We start from the raw sequence: 15,330 nt of genomic DNA, 5'->3' as shown, positions 1-15,330 counted from the left end.
TAAACAATGTAATGACATGACAAAATACTAAATTCACAAAACTGTTTTTTTCCTGGTAGTCAGGAGGATAAAACTGGAATACTGAGTTCATCTAGGCCTACGTGACGCGTGTAAACGCCAAATAGTAATTGATATTGGAATATTAGACTAATTAGCATATGTTGCATGTCAGAAGTCAGAAAAAGCTTTATTACCAATGTTTACACACACAAGGAATTTGACTTGACGACAGGAGCTTCCAGTGCAAAAGAAAGAAAGTACGGACAAACTGCAAACATAGCAAGCATTGTTCGTATTGAACCCTTTGATCCCAGAAGCTACCAGATTTATAGTAACAGCATCGCAGGGACTAACTGATAAAAAAATCAACGGAATATTTTTTAGAGGGAGTGTGTGTTTGTGTGTCATCGGTAGATGTCAGTATGATCTAATGGGGCGAGAGAGAGAGAGCGACAGAGCTGGAAGATATGCCAATGAAAAGTAAAATAAAAAATAAATGAAAAACAAAAATGCTGAAAAATGCCGAACAATGGCTTAATTCAGTTTGTCGGCATTTGGATGCATTTTTCTGGTTTATTAAGGCTTTTGTTCGTTCAAAACCTTTGAGAATTCAAAAATATTGTTATAATATTTAGCTTATTCATTTATCCTGGAGAACGAAAGAAATGGTTGCATGCTGTAGCCTAATTAAGGCTCAGAATAAATCCATACAATAGGTTTATACATAAAATAATAAATTGTTTTGTTCTAGGCCTAATCTACAATAAAGTGGAGACTTTCCACATTATTGTAACTATATCAAAACTATTAAATATATGTATTAGATTAAAAGAAATTATACATACAGAATACATGTATAAATTGTATAAATGAAACAATTTATTCATGTATGTATAAATGAATAAATTGTAGTAGCCTACTGTGATATGTAGAGATAAATTGTTAACATTGTCATTTTTATTAGGCTAAGATTGTTTATTTCATTTGATTTATTATTATATGTTATTATGAGTAGTAGCCTACATCTTGGACTGAACAGCTCAGACGAGTTCTGCCGGAGTTAAATGTGCTGTGACTGTCCCGCCTCCTCAAATCAGGTAAAGAAAACAAACCGTCGCTGACATGACACACATTTTGAATGAGGACTAGCAGGTAAGCAGCCCATTCCTCGACCATACATTGTGCGTTTGTTGTCATAACAGTCCGAACGCGTGGCACCTTATAGTCAGCTTTATAACCGGACATCAGGATGGTGAGCAGTCAGGTAAAGGCCACAGGGCGCGATAAGCCACCTAAACACACCGAACAGCGCGACCATTCGTGCAACGTGTCACCGCTGCCAGCAGAACCTCCTTCAAATGCAAAAGGACAGAATTCACCGGTACCGAGCCAGAAAACGTCAGGGGGCAATAAAGCCAAGAACCGCTGTCAAACAGGTGGGTACAAAATATCTCTAAAACACTGTCCAGGAGAAGATTAATCGCTCTGATAACCCTATGCTACTTGGGGGAAACAGTTAAACCTGCCTGAGCTGATGTGTGCTGGTTTTAGCTGGATTAATATGGTATTATCTGGTTTAGGATTATCTCTCTGCTGGGCCAAGCTAGTGTCTAGCTGGTTTGTCTGTACCATTTTGATAGTTTGCAATGTTTTTAATAGTTGTATACACATACACACACAAACTGTGTATATATATATATATATATATATATATATACACACACACACACACCTGTATATACAGCTAGCTATGCATTAAACGAAGCAGACTATACAGTTAGAATTTCACCTTATGCTATTTTCATTAAAGCAAGCCTAAATCTGGAGTCATTATGGAAGTTATAACCTGTATGAGTATAAATATGATCGATTCTAGTTTAAATAAATTTCTGACTGAAATTTGATTGGTGTTTGCATGCTGTTCGATCACGTTAAGGCTGGAATACACTATACGACGTTTAAAAACAGAACAGATCTCATACACTTAACAACTTTGGCCTCATACACTTAACAACTTTGTAGTAGTCCCAGAGAAAAAAACTGGCCATCATACTCTAATGGACTGAGGATCATACACTACCAGACTTTAAAGTTGTTCCAATCGCAACAAACTCGTGCCTTGTTGCGAGGAGGCACGTGACAAATGAAAACAATGTGTTCTAAAATGGGCTCAAAATATCAAACATGTTTAAAATCCTCTGACTGGATAGAATCATAATCTGAAGCTGAAAAATCAGAGTCTTTGACTATCATACACCGCATGATTTTCTATGAAATCTGTCGACTCAAATCTGCAGACTGGTCGTCAACTTCTCCAGACAGTAAATCGGCGAAAAATTGGGACAAAATCTTGTATTCCAACCATTGGAATACAATTAATATGTATTCCAATATTAAGATATATCCTGTTGCTGTATGACTTGGAAAACATTAAAAGGTTTATATTTGCATTGTGTTATATTGAAGGATGCAGTTTCTTAGTTAACCTGCTGCATCACTAATAGGCCTGTGTTCCTTTAGGTCCAAAAAAACACAAGTCTACTTCTGAAAAGAAGTACCTCGGAGTCCGAGTGAGAATGCCAGTACGGGACATGCTCAGAAATATACGGATAGCCAAGGGTATTGACCCTAAAGATCAGGTATGATTCTTTGTCTTATAGTCTTTTACGGTCATGCTGAGGCATGCTCTTCATGTTCTGATTCTGTCTTTTTATAGGGAAAACATTCAAAGGCTTCTAAAGGTAAAGTTGAGAAATATAAAATGTCAGCATAATCATTTTAACTTCATTGTGTTTCTAATTAGCACTGTCTTTGGTCCAAAGGGGATAAGAAACGAGTTACCACAGGTGGAAACCAGAGACGTTTTCTGGTGAGTGATGTCTTTTTCTGCCACTGTAGAACTTGCTTCTTGATTGGTAACTTCGTTGGTATTACAAAGACAGGTTGTGGCACATTTCTCATGTCTGTTACAGAAGAAACATCAAACAAAAAGCCTTGAGGAGCTTGCAATTATAGTAGAAGTGCTGGAGGAGGATCTCAAGACCTGTCAATCAAACAGATCACCAAACAAAAGCCCTTCAGCTTCATACTCTTCTGAGTTCTGGGTTGAAGATGCACCTCCACAAGGTTTCATGAACACATATGGCCAGGAGAATGAGATACCTTTGTCTCCAAGCTACTCGGTACCCTCCTCAACCTCCCCTGTCCATTCTGTGTCCAGCTCCTATCCATCCCCAACTTACAGCCAGGGTGCCGATGTCTTCTTGGGGAATCAGGAAGACTATAGCAGTTATGAGTCAGATAAGTACAGGTATGATGATCTATATGGAATGAGCTGCTCTCCTGCCAACTCATGTGAATACCAGGTGCCCTCTCCACAAGAGTCATTCAACGCCAGTCCCAATCCAGGAGTCTTGGAGGTTTCTTCTCAAAAGATGAACTATCCACCATGGCCACATTCTCAGCAGGAGGAGTGGAGCGGTACGACCTTTTTCTGGATTCAACTGGAAAGAGAGGAGAATCTGCTGAAAGAGATATCGGACCAAGAGCTTCTTGCTGTAGACGAAAACGGAAGGATGTAAGATCATTTTTCTTTACTTCAAGAACTCACTGAAGCCATTGCAGATGGTTTCTTCATGCAGATCCTAATGACTAATCTTTCAAAGGCGGCTGTAATTTATAAAAATGAAGAAAATGCACACAGTTTCTGAAAATAATCTTCAAGTACCAAGAATTGCAAGGGTACTTTTTGCAGTGCCACCTTTATCATTTGAAACTTTTTATGAAATACAGAAAGAACGAAAGTGGGTCTCCCATCGTTGTTGTCACGCTCAATAAGCAGCTGCATTAGTTTTCCGCTTCCAACTTTATGACAAACCCCATTATTAAGTTCTCAAGCAGAGCAGAATAAAAGAGATTAATGGGAACCCAGCTGAAATCGGAAGCATTTCCAATCCAACAAAGATGGCGCAGAGGGTCTTCAAACAAACCTTCTTGCATGAAATGACTTGAACAATGGCTATTGGTAATGGCCGCATGCACAGACCTGACAAACATCCTGAAAGACTACACCAGTTGAATTGACGGTGTTTTCAAACACAATAAAAGACGATGCAGGGTTTTCCTTTCAGTGGAATAGACCTGTAGTACTCCACCCATCGAACGCAGCTGTTTACAATTAGCGATACCATGACATTGCAAAGCGAACAGATCATGCAATGGAAAGTGACCGCTTTCATTCTCTCTCCACAGTCTTTTACACAGAGTTGTTGAGGAGGGAAAGAGATCCCTTGTGTACGTTATTGCCAGAAGGATGGCAGCTCTGAAGAAACTGGATATCAAAGATTCAGAGGGAAAGGTGACAAACAATCATACATGCATATTCAGTCACTCGACAAACACACATAAATGTTGCATGGGCCTGTTTTTCTTCCCAGACTCCCCTTCATCTTGCTGCACAGAAGAATCAACACTTCATGGTGGCTGATTTGGTGTCACTTGGTGCAAATATCAATGTGAAGGACCGATATGGGAAAACATGTCTTCATCTCAGTGCAGAGAATGGATATATTCGAGTCTTGGAGGTAAAATCTTTATGTGGTGCTGGAGTATTAACATACAGAGCCTACTTCTACACATTCACTCATATTTTAAATATCTTTTTTTGTCAGGTCCTGAAAGGTTTGATGAGAAATGGCGTATATATTAATTTGGAGGAAAGAGATGCAAACGGTACAAAATGGTTATTGCTATGTTGCTTTCTGTAAAAATCAGCTGAATTGTTTTTATATTGTTCTAGTTGGCATTTTCCAAATCTTTTGAGTTTTGGCTGCAGTAAGGCAGTGGCTGCATTCCTGCTGCCTATACCTGAGAAGAATCCAGCAGTACTAGTCACAAACTTGTTGTTTTATTATCCTGTTGTGAAAGAGGTGACTCGTTTGAACATGCTTTGTAATTAGAATTTGCATTACAAAGGAGAGACTTAGAAGTGATGTGGTTTAATGATTAAAGATTCGAGCTAGTAGTTGAACGTTTGTTGGCAGAGTATACATTTTGTGCCAATTAATTAAGAATATGTACCAGTTAATATTTTGGTAACACTTTAAAAGGTTCCATTAGTTAACATTAGTTAATGCATTAAGTAACAATAAGCAATACATTTCTTAAAGTATTTATTCATCTTAGTTAATACAAATACAACTGCTCATTGTTAGTTCATGTTAGCTCAGGTCCATTAAATTATATTTACAGATACAATTTAATTGTGTATTAGTAAATGTTAATTAACACTATGATTAATAAATGCTTTAGAAGTATTTTTCATTATTAGTGTATTTATCTAATGTTAACAAATGGAGACTTATAATGCTACCAATGTGTTTTAACCACCAGAAAACAATTAGCATTTTCTAGTATATTCTTGTGTGTGTGTGTGTGTGTGTGTGTGTGTGTGTATATATATATATATATATATATATATATATACACACACAAATACATACATACACACACACACAAGTATATACTAGAGTATGCGAATTGTTTCCTGGTTGTTAAGACATATTGACTGACTTGTATAAAACAGCAACTGCACCTTGCAATTTAAATTATGCAGTAAGTTGTAGTTCTTGGTAAAGTTAGTGGTCAAACTGTGCTAATTTTAGACCCTGCCTTAATCCATGTGCTTTCACATTCAGCTTGTTTTTGATCAAAGCAATGGCTAATTAGAAGTGTATTTCTACCATGTGTAAAGAACATGGATTCATGGTATTTTCTTTGCAGGGCTCAGTGCTCTGCAGTGTGCGGCAGTATCTCTTAACCACACGGTGCATGAGCTGGAGATGTGCGAGTCTGCAGGACGGGTCAGACTGCACACCCTTCGCAAGGAGCAGATGATGGAAACGCTAGAGTGCCTCCTTCAAATGGAGTGCTATTTACACGTGAGAATGAGAGACAACCATGCTGCTGGCCAACATGATTCACTAGAGTAGGAGTTTCGTCTCAGGGTCGCTTCAGTGTGATGAAAAGAGGTGTTGATTAGAACCTGTGTGAACAAGCAGCCTTCTTTCAGTCAAATGATATCAAGGTGTGAGGCGTGTTTAATCTTGAAGTTCTGCAGAGAATCATGTTTGAAATGGTGTTAAACAGATAGTTTTAACCTGTTACATAACACATTTTGTTCACGGCAGCAATTCTAAATGTGTGATTATTGAATTGTTTTTTTGTTTTCAGGCCAGAAACAACGTGATTTAGGAGTGGTTTGGCTGCTTCTAGCAAGAGTTGTTTTCTCTGTCAAGCCAGGCAGTGCTGTTAACTGACGGTAAATGTTTTTGAGTGAATACAAGCTTTTACCTGCCATTGAAGACAAAATGTACATATATTTATGAAAAGGAGGATGAGGATAGTCTTCAAGTCATGGTAAAGCTATGTATTATGCAACCGTAGATTTTGTTCAGTGTTCAGGTGAAAAGTGAGGAGCAAAAACACAATGGTTGCCCATTAGCTGGTTTCTGTGAAACTTCCACTGTTAGTTACATTTGAGTAGCAAAATGTTTAAAAGGGAATAAAAATGTGGTAAGACCTACGAGTCTGTCAAATGCCACCGTTCCTATTTGCTCCAAGAGCAAATAGTTTTGATATTGAGGAGACTGTAATGCTTATGTATATTGGCGTACAAAGGTCTTTTTGCTTTCGCACAGCAATATACTTGTATGTTTCCTAATAGCACTTACAGCAAAATATATACATATTGCTGGTGTTATTTTCCCTTTTGCAAAGTTACAAGTGAATTCTTATTCTCAAATTAAAACATTTGGGGTCAGTAAGATTTATATTTTTATTTTTAAAATAAATTAATAGATCAATTCAGCAAGGATGCATTAAATTGATAAAAAAGTGACAGTAAAGACAATTGGGATGTAAAAAAGATATATTTCTGTCAAATAAAAGCTGTTCTTTTGAACTTTATATTCATTAAAGAATCCCGAAAACTAAAAATATTAAGCAGCAAAAACTGTTATTAACATTGATAATAATAATAATAATAATAAGATTTTTTTATTAGAATTATTTCAGAAGGTTTATGTGACACTGAAGATTGCTGAAAAAAGCTGTAAATTCTGCTAATTTACTTTTTTTTTAAATAGAAAAAAAGTAGAAAATGGTAATTTTAAATTGTAATAGTGTTTCACAGTATTACTGTTTTTTAAATTAGTTTTTTTATTTTAATTAAATAAATTAAATAACAGCAGTCATTGTGAGCATAAGAGGCTTCTTTCAAAAACAAATAAATTCTAACTGACTCCAAATGTGTATATCGATACCTTATTTACTAGAGTGATATGAAAACCAATAAGCATTTATTCTATGATGATTTGATTTAGAAAGTATACTGTATGCTAGTGTATGAGGTGAGATGCTTAAAATATTCTTAATAACATTTGTGCTTATGTAAGAAAAAAATGCTTAATGCTGGCTGTAATTTGTAATAATAAGGATCCACTTATACAAATAATACAGAGCCATGAGTGTGACCCTGATTAAAGCTCTTTTTAATGGTGTCTTCCTCTCAGACACAATGAAACCTATTCGTTCTGTGTATCAGGGACTATAAGGTGTTTCCAACAACATGGTATTTAGCATATTTTTGTAATAGGTAACAGTAATATTCTTTAATATATCTTAGAATTCATATTTTGTGATTGTTCTCATTTCTGTTTTACATTATTAAACCAACGGGCATGTAACACTGTTAATGTTACATGGGGACAGCGAGGGTGAAACATATATCTTGTATACTAAATATAATAGGGGTGCTGTATGTATATGATATATCTAGGGCTTCATTTATGTTTTATTGTAAGACATCTTACGTAGTATGTTTAATTTTTTTTCCAAATATGTTTTAACATAAATATGGTTTTAAAAACAAAATAGACATATAGCATGTTAGGGGAGTGGGTATGAATTAAGACATTCGATTGTTTGTTTATTTGTGGTCGTCTATCTAAGCTTATTTTAATTATAAATACTCATATCAGGTAATACTCATATTGTTTAATAGTTAGGGTCAATGGGTGTATGTGAGTTTGTATTGAACATCCTCATGATAATTAAATACGTTTTATTTTCCTTTGTTTTTAATTAATATGGGTATTAAGTTACTGGACAGAAATGAGAATGTTATTTTTTCTTGCCAATTCATAATGTGTGAAAGTAAACCGTGTGTAGAATATTGCAGATTAAGTATTTGGTCATAAAATGTCAATGATTTGTGAAAGCATAACAAGGTGTTCAAACTCTGGCCACGTCTGTGATTATCTATGCGTATACAGAAGAGATTTTTGTATTATCGGGAGTTATTGTTGCATTACTCTGGGAAGAGGAATTCTCATAAACTTAAATTATGAGTTTTTGGACTCCCATCAGTCATACCTTGCGCAGGTCTGTGCCAGAGGCGTTATGGGGCAGGTTTGTACAGATGAGATACCAGTGTAATTATCTGCTTGCTCTGTTGTTTTCATCTTGACCTTGTTCGAGAGAGAGGGAGAGAGAGTCTTTCTATGGTTCTAGACACAGTTTCTGTTACATATATACATGCTGTCGGGAAAATAATAAAGCTGTTACATTCTACTATTGCTGTTTGTGTTGTATGTACTCTGTGCATGCAAGTATGTAATAGTAATTTCTATCTTAACATTTCAAAAATGAAAAAAATATTTTATATGCTCACTTTTCATGTCATACTAAACATGGAACGTGGAACTTAAAGATATATTTCACAGAATGCCCATCTGCTTTTTGTAGAATCACAATAAAAAGCGGCTGTAGGGCTACCAGAATGACAAAACAATAGCCATAGCAGTTATTCATATGACTTGAGTGCTGTCTCAAGTCTTCAGAAGTCGTACAATAGCTTTAAGGCTGGTATTAAAACATTACGCACTGAAAATCTTGACATCCGCCCTCGCTCTACTTAGCAAGTTCCTGAGAGTTCATGAGAGATGGCTGATCCGGCTTCTCAAGTGACTCACTGACTCATTGATCCAGACAGCTGGAGGGGAAGAGTTTCAGAGATTGATGACTTTTTCTCTGTTCCTCATACAAAGCTGTTGCCAGTGTTGGGGAGTAACTAGTTACATGTAACGGCGTTACGTAATTTAATTACAAAATAAATGTAACTGTAATCAGTTACAGTTACTGTTACGTCCTTCGACGTGAGTTATTATTTTTATTTATTTGCATTATGTATTGTATATGTTGTATTGTGTGCTACGGATTGTGCGCATCTCTCTCTCTCTCTCTCTCTCTCTCTCTCTCTCTCTCTCTCCCCCCTTCTGGCAGCGCTTGATTGGGACCAGCTGCAGGAGATTGCGTGGTGAGCCGGAGCGTTTAAATGCTGGGAAGCAGAGCAGCGAGGGAGAGCTTCTGTAGTGTTCGCGTCGTGAAGCTCCGCCGCGGGTGTCGTGCCGTGCCGTTCCGTCCTCTGTCTCCTGCTCCAGACAACCAGGCAGATATGAGAGATAAGTCGGCAGTGTGGATAGAATGGCAGAGTTTGAAAGCCTCCCACAAGAGGTTTGAGCATCTTTGCCAGTTAAACCATCTACCTCCGGCATATAACCAGCAGGCAGATCAACAACATTCATTGCAGACACACGGTTAGCTACAGGGTTAACATCAGATCCATTTCGGTCAACAATTGGGCTTCTCTAAACCCTTAGTTAGTTTCTCTTTGGTTTGTTATTTTGGCCTGGATCCCCTTCCGAAGAGATGTGCTTCCAAACGTCAACTTAAAGATGTAATAGACTTTCGCTTGTGAATAAACCGCTATTGTGGTCATTGTGAGCTGGAACAGGAGAGGAGCTAAATTATTTATTTAACATTATTCTTGTCATCGGCCTTACCAACCCTAGACTGGCCGGGTCGTGACAATTGGGGGCTCGTCCATCCGTTCGTTTATCCTATTCGTGACTTAACCATTTTTGCTTGGCTGTTTTTGAACTTTCGGTAGGGGAAGAAATTTATATGGTTTAATATGGAATTCGATTTAATTCAATTTACTCTCTCGCCCACTTTAGAAGAATTTTGATAGCGGAATTTTATAATTTAATTGTTCCTAAAGAGCAAAAGGCGGACTCACACTTTTCACCACACACAAATTTTCGATCAGTGCTAAGGAGATCGGTAAGGTGCGCAACCACTGTGGCGAAGTTCTTACAGAACCCCCTGTAATAACCGGTCATTCCTAAAAAATGTCGTAATTCGCATTTATTAGTAGGTGATGGGAACTCAGCAATAGCTTCAACTTTTGCACTTACAGGCTTTACCTGGCCCTGCCCAACTAGTTTAGCGAGGTAAGTAACTACAGCCTTCGCGAATTCACACTTACTGAGGTTAAGTGTCAACGATGCCTCAGCTAAGCGTTTCAAGACAGAATTCAGGATGCATAAGTGGTCGTCCCACGACATGGAGTAAACCACTACGTCATCGAGATAGACTTCAATGTGGCAGGTGCGTTTCGCATTCCATAGGCCATCACCGTATATTGCATGAACGCGTCAGGCGTGACAAAAGCGGAGATCTCGAAAGCACGTGGTGTTAACGGCACCTGCCAATAACCTTTGAGAAGGTCAAGCTTGGTTACATAACGTGCAGAGCCCACTCGGTCGGCACAGTCTTCGTTGCAGACACACGGTTAGCTACAGGGTTAACATCAGATCCATTTCGGTCAACAAACGCTTTCAGCATATGTGGCAGACCCTGCTTGTACGTCGTCGATCGGGAGTGAGAACAGTGTAATTCGTATCACTCAGTTTCTTTTCTATTTTATATGGGCCAGTAAATCGAGCATGCATGGGAGAACTGCGTACAGGCAACAACACGAGTACGGAATCTCCAGGTTGAAAACTACGAGCAACACTCTTCCTGTCATACCTGGTTTTCATCTTGGCTTGAGTGTCGGAAAGATGCTGCTTAGCGACATCCCAAGCTTTATGGAGATGCTCACGGAACGTACTCACATACTCCAGGATTGGCACGCGGGGAGAATCTTTAGAAAGGAACTGTTCATGGATTAACTTCAAAGGTCCCCGAACTGTATGTCCGAACACAAGTTCGGCAGGGCTGAACCCTAAGGACTCTTACACAGTGCTTCTTACAGCCAGCATTAAAAGGGGCAATCCATCCACCCAGTCTTTACCGGTTTCGACACAATACGTGCGCAGCATTGACTTGAGCGTCTGATGGAAGCGCTCGAGCGCACCTTGCGACTCTGGATGATATGCGCTTGACATTTCATGGTGTACTTGCAGTTCTTTCACCAACTGTTCGAACATGTTCGAGGTAAAATTCGTTCCCCGATCTGTTTGAATTACGTTTGGTAACCCGAACATAGAGCAGAACTTAACCAACTCTTTAATCACTGCTTTTGTGGTGATAGAATGCAGAGGCAAGGCTTCCGGGTAGCGCGTAGCTGTACACATTATTGTGAGGATATATTGGTGACCGGACTTAGCTTTAGGCAAGGGGCCTACGCAATCAAGGATGAGTCTTTCGAAAGGCTCTCCTATAACAGGAATAGGTTGAAGCGGAGCTTGAGGGATCACCTGATTAGGCTTACCCACAAGTTGGCAGACGTGACAAGACCGAACAAATGCAGACACTGAAGACTTCATACTCGGCCAAAAGAAATGCCTAGCGATACGATCATGTGTTTTTGTAACCCCAAGGTGTCCCGAGTCATTGTGAGCTGGAACAGGAGAGGAGCTAAATTATTTCTTTAACATTATTCTTGTCATTGGCCTTACCAACCCTAGACTGGCCGGGTCGTGACAGTTACTAAGAAAAAATGTGTAATTAAATTAATTTCTTATGATTTTAAATCTGCATTGAACTTCAGATCAATCTCAAAGTAAAAGACGATACTAAAGTCTGATTTTGTGGTGGATGTGTTCGAATTTCATAATTTTAATTCAAGTGATGAAGGATTTTGAAAGTCTGACCGTGTTGAGCACTACTGTAAGGTTAACCCTGCATGGTGTAAATGTTTGAAAATGATTAACAGTTGCAAATAAACATTCATTAGAAATTTATAAAAGTAATCAAAAAGTAATCAAAAGTAATCAGTTACATTACTTTAATAAAGTAATTGAAAAAGTTACACTACTATTACATTTTAAATAGGGTAACTTGTAATCTGTAACCTATTACATTTCCAAACTAACCTTCCCAACACAGGCTGTTGCGTGACTTGAATTGAAATATATAGACCAGTGTTTGTCAACTCCAGTCCCATTGGATCCACTGCTCTGCACATTTTGTATGTTTACCTTATTTAACTCCCCTGATTCATTAACTTGTTAGGAAAGAGATCCACAAACTGAACTGTGTCAAATAAGAGAGATGTACAAAATGTGCAGAGCAGTGGATCCCCAGTACTGGAGTTGAGAACCACTGATATAGACCACTTTAATGATGCATGTATGTTAATTATGCTTTTGTGTCCCTTTTGATGCTTAAAAGCAGTGGTATTTTAGTATTGTTTATATACTGTTGTAGCATCTGTCTATCTATCTATCTATCTATCGTCTATCTGGTTTTGATTTTAGTTTTAGTAATTTGGTTAATGTACTTCTGATATTTTATTAGTTTTATTAGTACTTCAGCTTTAACTAATTTAAGTTCAAATTTCTAATGTTACTGTCTTTAATGTTTATATCATTATCTTTTATTATCTTTTATCGTTTCGTTACTTCAAAGTTAATGCATTAACTAACATCAACAATTTGTTATGGTATTCATTAATCTTGTTAATGCTATAAGAAAAAATACGACTGTTCATTATTAGTTCATGTTTACTCAGGTCCATTAATATTAACAGATACATCTTCTGATTTTAATAATGTATTAATAAATACTGACATCAACTGGAATGGCTGGAAAAGAGCAACCAGCACTTTCTTCAAAATTTCTCCTTTTGCGTTCCACAGTAGAAATAAAATTATACAGATTTGTAAAGACATGAGGGAGAGTAAACAACAACAGAATTTTCATTTTTGAAGCTCAGTTTTAAAAATGAAGTTTTGTAGTGATGCCATAGAACCATTTTGTGTTTGTGTGAACATTTTAATAATCTAGATAATCTTTTTTTCTGTTACCGTTTCCATTTTACCTTTTGTGCAATGGAAAGGTTCCATGGATGTCAAAAATTCTTCATGGAACCATAGATGCCAGTAAAGAATTTGTTATTTTTAAGAGGGAAAACTATCCATTGACAAATTCCACCGGCAATAGATAAGAATCACTTTTACTTTAGGCAATAACAGCCTTCTATTGAAAGATGTGTGGGGTATGTCTAAACACGCATGTATTTTACCAACCCTGCGAACACACACACTTTGAAGGGATGCCAGCACGGTCAGACTGTGTTTCTTATATTCCTTCGAGCATGATCAGCTGGAAGGTAAACAGAGTGCTGAGTGAAATGCCCTTTGCCCCGAGGGTCACAAGTTAACGCCTCTAAGCTTCTCACGCACATCCTTCTCCGCTTTGCATTCCCCAGCTCTCTTTCTTCAGAAGTCACATCACACACTGCCTATTAAAAGGCTGCAAGGAATTCCGGTACTGGAAATAAAGACAGCAGGTGCGATCCACCAAAAGGCTTGCACTTGCATCAAAAGATTCCAGAAAGAAAATATTGATTTTAATCACACCATTGCTTGTGAATGGTGTGCTTGAAATTAAACATGAAGAATGGGGCTAGGATTTGAAATATTAAAAAATAATCCATCGTGTTCTTCTTACTCTGAAAATATTTAACACACACTCATGCATTTTGGAGGAAAGACATATTATTCAAAGATAATGTGAATATATTCTTCCACTAGTATGTTACGGCTTGTACAATACTTTTTTTTCATCTTCAGAGTTAAAAAGCAATAGCCAGTTAAATATCTAACAAAAATAAGGATGTTTGCAATTATATACTGCTTGATTTCTCTCTTTTTTTGTATGATTATGTATCAAACAGACTCTATGGATTAACAATAAAATTGCTTTAAATAAGTAGGAGAGGACGGTATCACTATCAAGACACCCCAATTAAGAACTAATAAATAATATATTTAAATATGAGCTCTTCATGTACAGTATGACGTTGCACCATTCAGTTTAGGTGGAATAACTGAAAGAAAGAAAAAATTTAACGGGGCCATCTTGTGATCCCCGGGGCCAGTAAACGTGTCCCAGCTATTATCACATTTTCTAAACACATATTAATATTTTTAAAGTAATTAATGCAAAATGTTGTTTTAAAAATATTATTTTTCATTATTTCATAATATTATTCATTATTTAATTATGCATTTTATCAGTTTAGTTCACTCAAATTTGAGAAACGGAAAAATCACTGAATCAGAGTTTAAACAAGAATGGAATTTCGCCATATTAAAAATGACTACATTTAAATGGAATTCTGCTGAATTGAAGACTTCTCGTTTGGAGACTTAGTTAGCTGATTTCTGATTAGCTTTTTCAAGTCACGAATTATCACGTGGAAAAAAGACAGGAATGTGTTATTTGCATGCGTGATATTTAAACACTGCATTAATCTACACTAAAAAAAGTATAGAAAAAAAAAACAGGGTAGAATTAATTTACACTTACAAACTGATGGTAAATAGTAATATATAGTAATAGTAATAATTCGAAATATCATTTTTACAGTGTATTAGTATAAGACCAGATCATATATTAGGACCGATTTTTGTAGAAATATATTGTAAATTAGAGGTTCACACATTTTACCTGCAACTGTATGTTTTTCTATCAACAGTTAATTTGAATGCAGTATGTAGGCTGTGAGCGCTGTGATGTAAACTGAAATAAAGCGGCTGGGGTTCTCTCGCCAAAAATAACAGCACGAGCGCTGCCTGCCGTCTCATTTATTCCTTTGATGCCATCGTGAGGCCACATCACACATTACAGCCAGCCACATGTCTAACGTGCTAGAAGTTTGATGGGGAAATCATAATTATAATGGGTTATATAGAACCAGTAGCTTGTTAAAAGAATAGCAGTTCGACAGCAGTTTGCCGTCAATTTTCGGCTCAAAGACGAAAAGTCTTGTAAGCATGTTAGCCTGAGTATTGAAAATGTAAATAATAATTAAAAATTAAAATTATACTCTAATAATAAATATACTTTAATAATGAAATAACACTAATGAAGGAGAAGAGATCGACTGGTGAATTTATCAGGTCACATACATTACAAAAAAATGATCACCCTTTCTTACAAAAGCTTTATCAAATGGAAAGAATTTTGATAAATTCA

At 37.0% G+C, this 15,330-nt stretch overlaps 1 protein-coding gene across 1 annotated transcript; it reads left to right on the top strand.

Moving 5' to 3' along the window:
• The first annotated feature begins 1,059 nt into the window (after positions 1–1,059).
• Positions 1,060–6,558, top strand: LOC107701401 (NF-kappa-B inhibitor zeta-like). Its single transcript, XM_016503398.1, has 11 exons — positions 1,060–1,097; positions 1,203–1,436; positions 2,521–2,639; positions 2,717–2,741; positions 2,823–2,869; positions 2,973–3,577; positions 4,252–4,357; positions 4,437–4,583; positions 4,671–4,731; positions 5,782–5,939; positions 6,232–6,558. Exons 2-11 carry the CDS (start codon positions 1,250–1,252, stop codon positions 6,250–6,252), a joined length of 1,476 nt encoding a protein of 491 aa, XP_016358884.1. The 5' UTR covers positions 1,060–1,097; positions 1,203–1,249; the 3' UTR covers positions 6,253–6,558.
• The last annotated feature ends 8,772 nt before the right edge of the window (positions 6,559–15,330 follow it).

The sequence above is a fragment of the Sinocyclocheilus anshuiensis genome, unplaced genomic scaffold (assembly GCF_001515605.1).
Source record: "Sinocyclocheilus anshuiensis isolate Anshui unplaced genomic scaffold, SAMN03320099.WGS_v1.1 scaffold1906, whole genome shotgun sequence".
NCBI classification, from domain to species: Eukaryota; Metazoa; Chordata; class Actinopteri; order Cypriniformes; family Cyprinidae; genus Sinocyclocheilus; species Sinocyclocheilus anshuiensis.
Note: the sequence above shows the minus strand (reverse complement) of the source record. Positions and strands in the feature narration are given on the sequence as shown.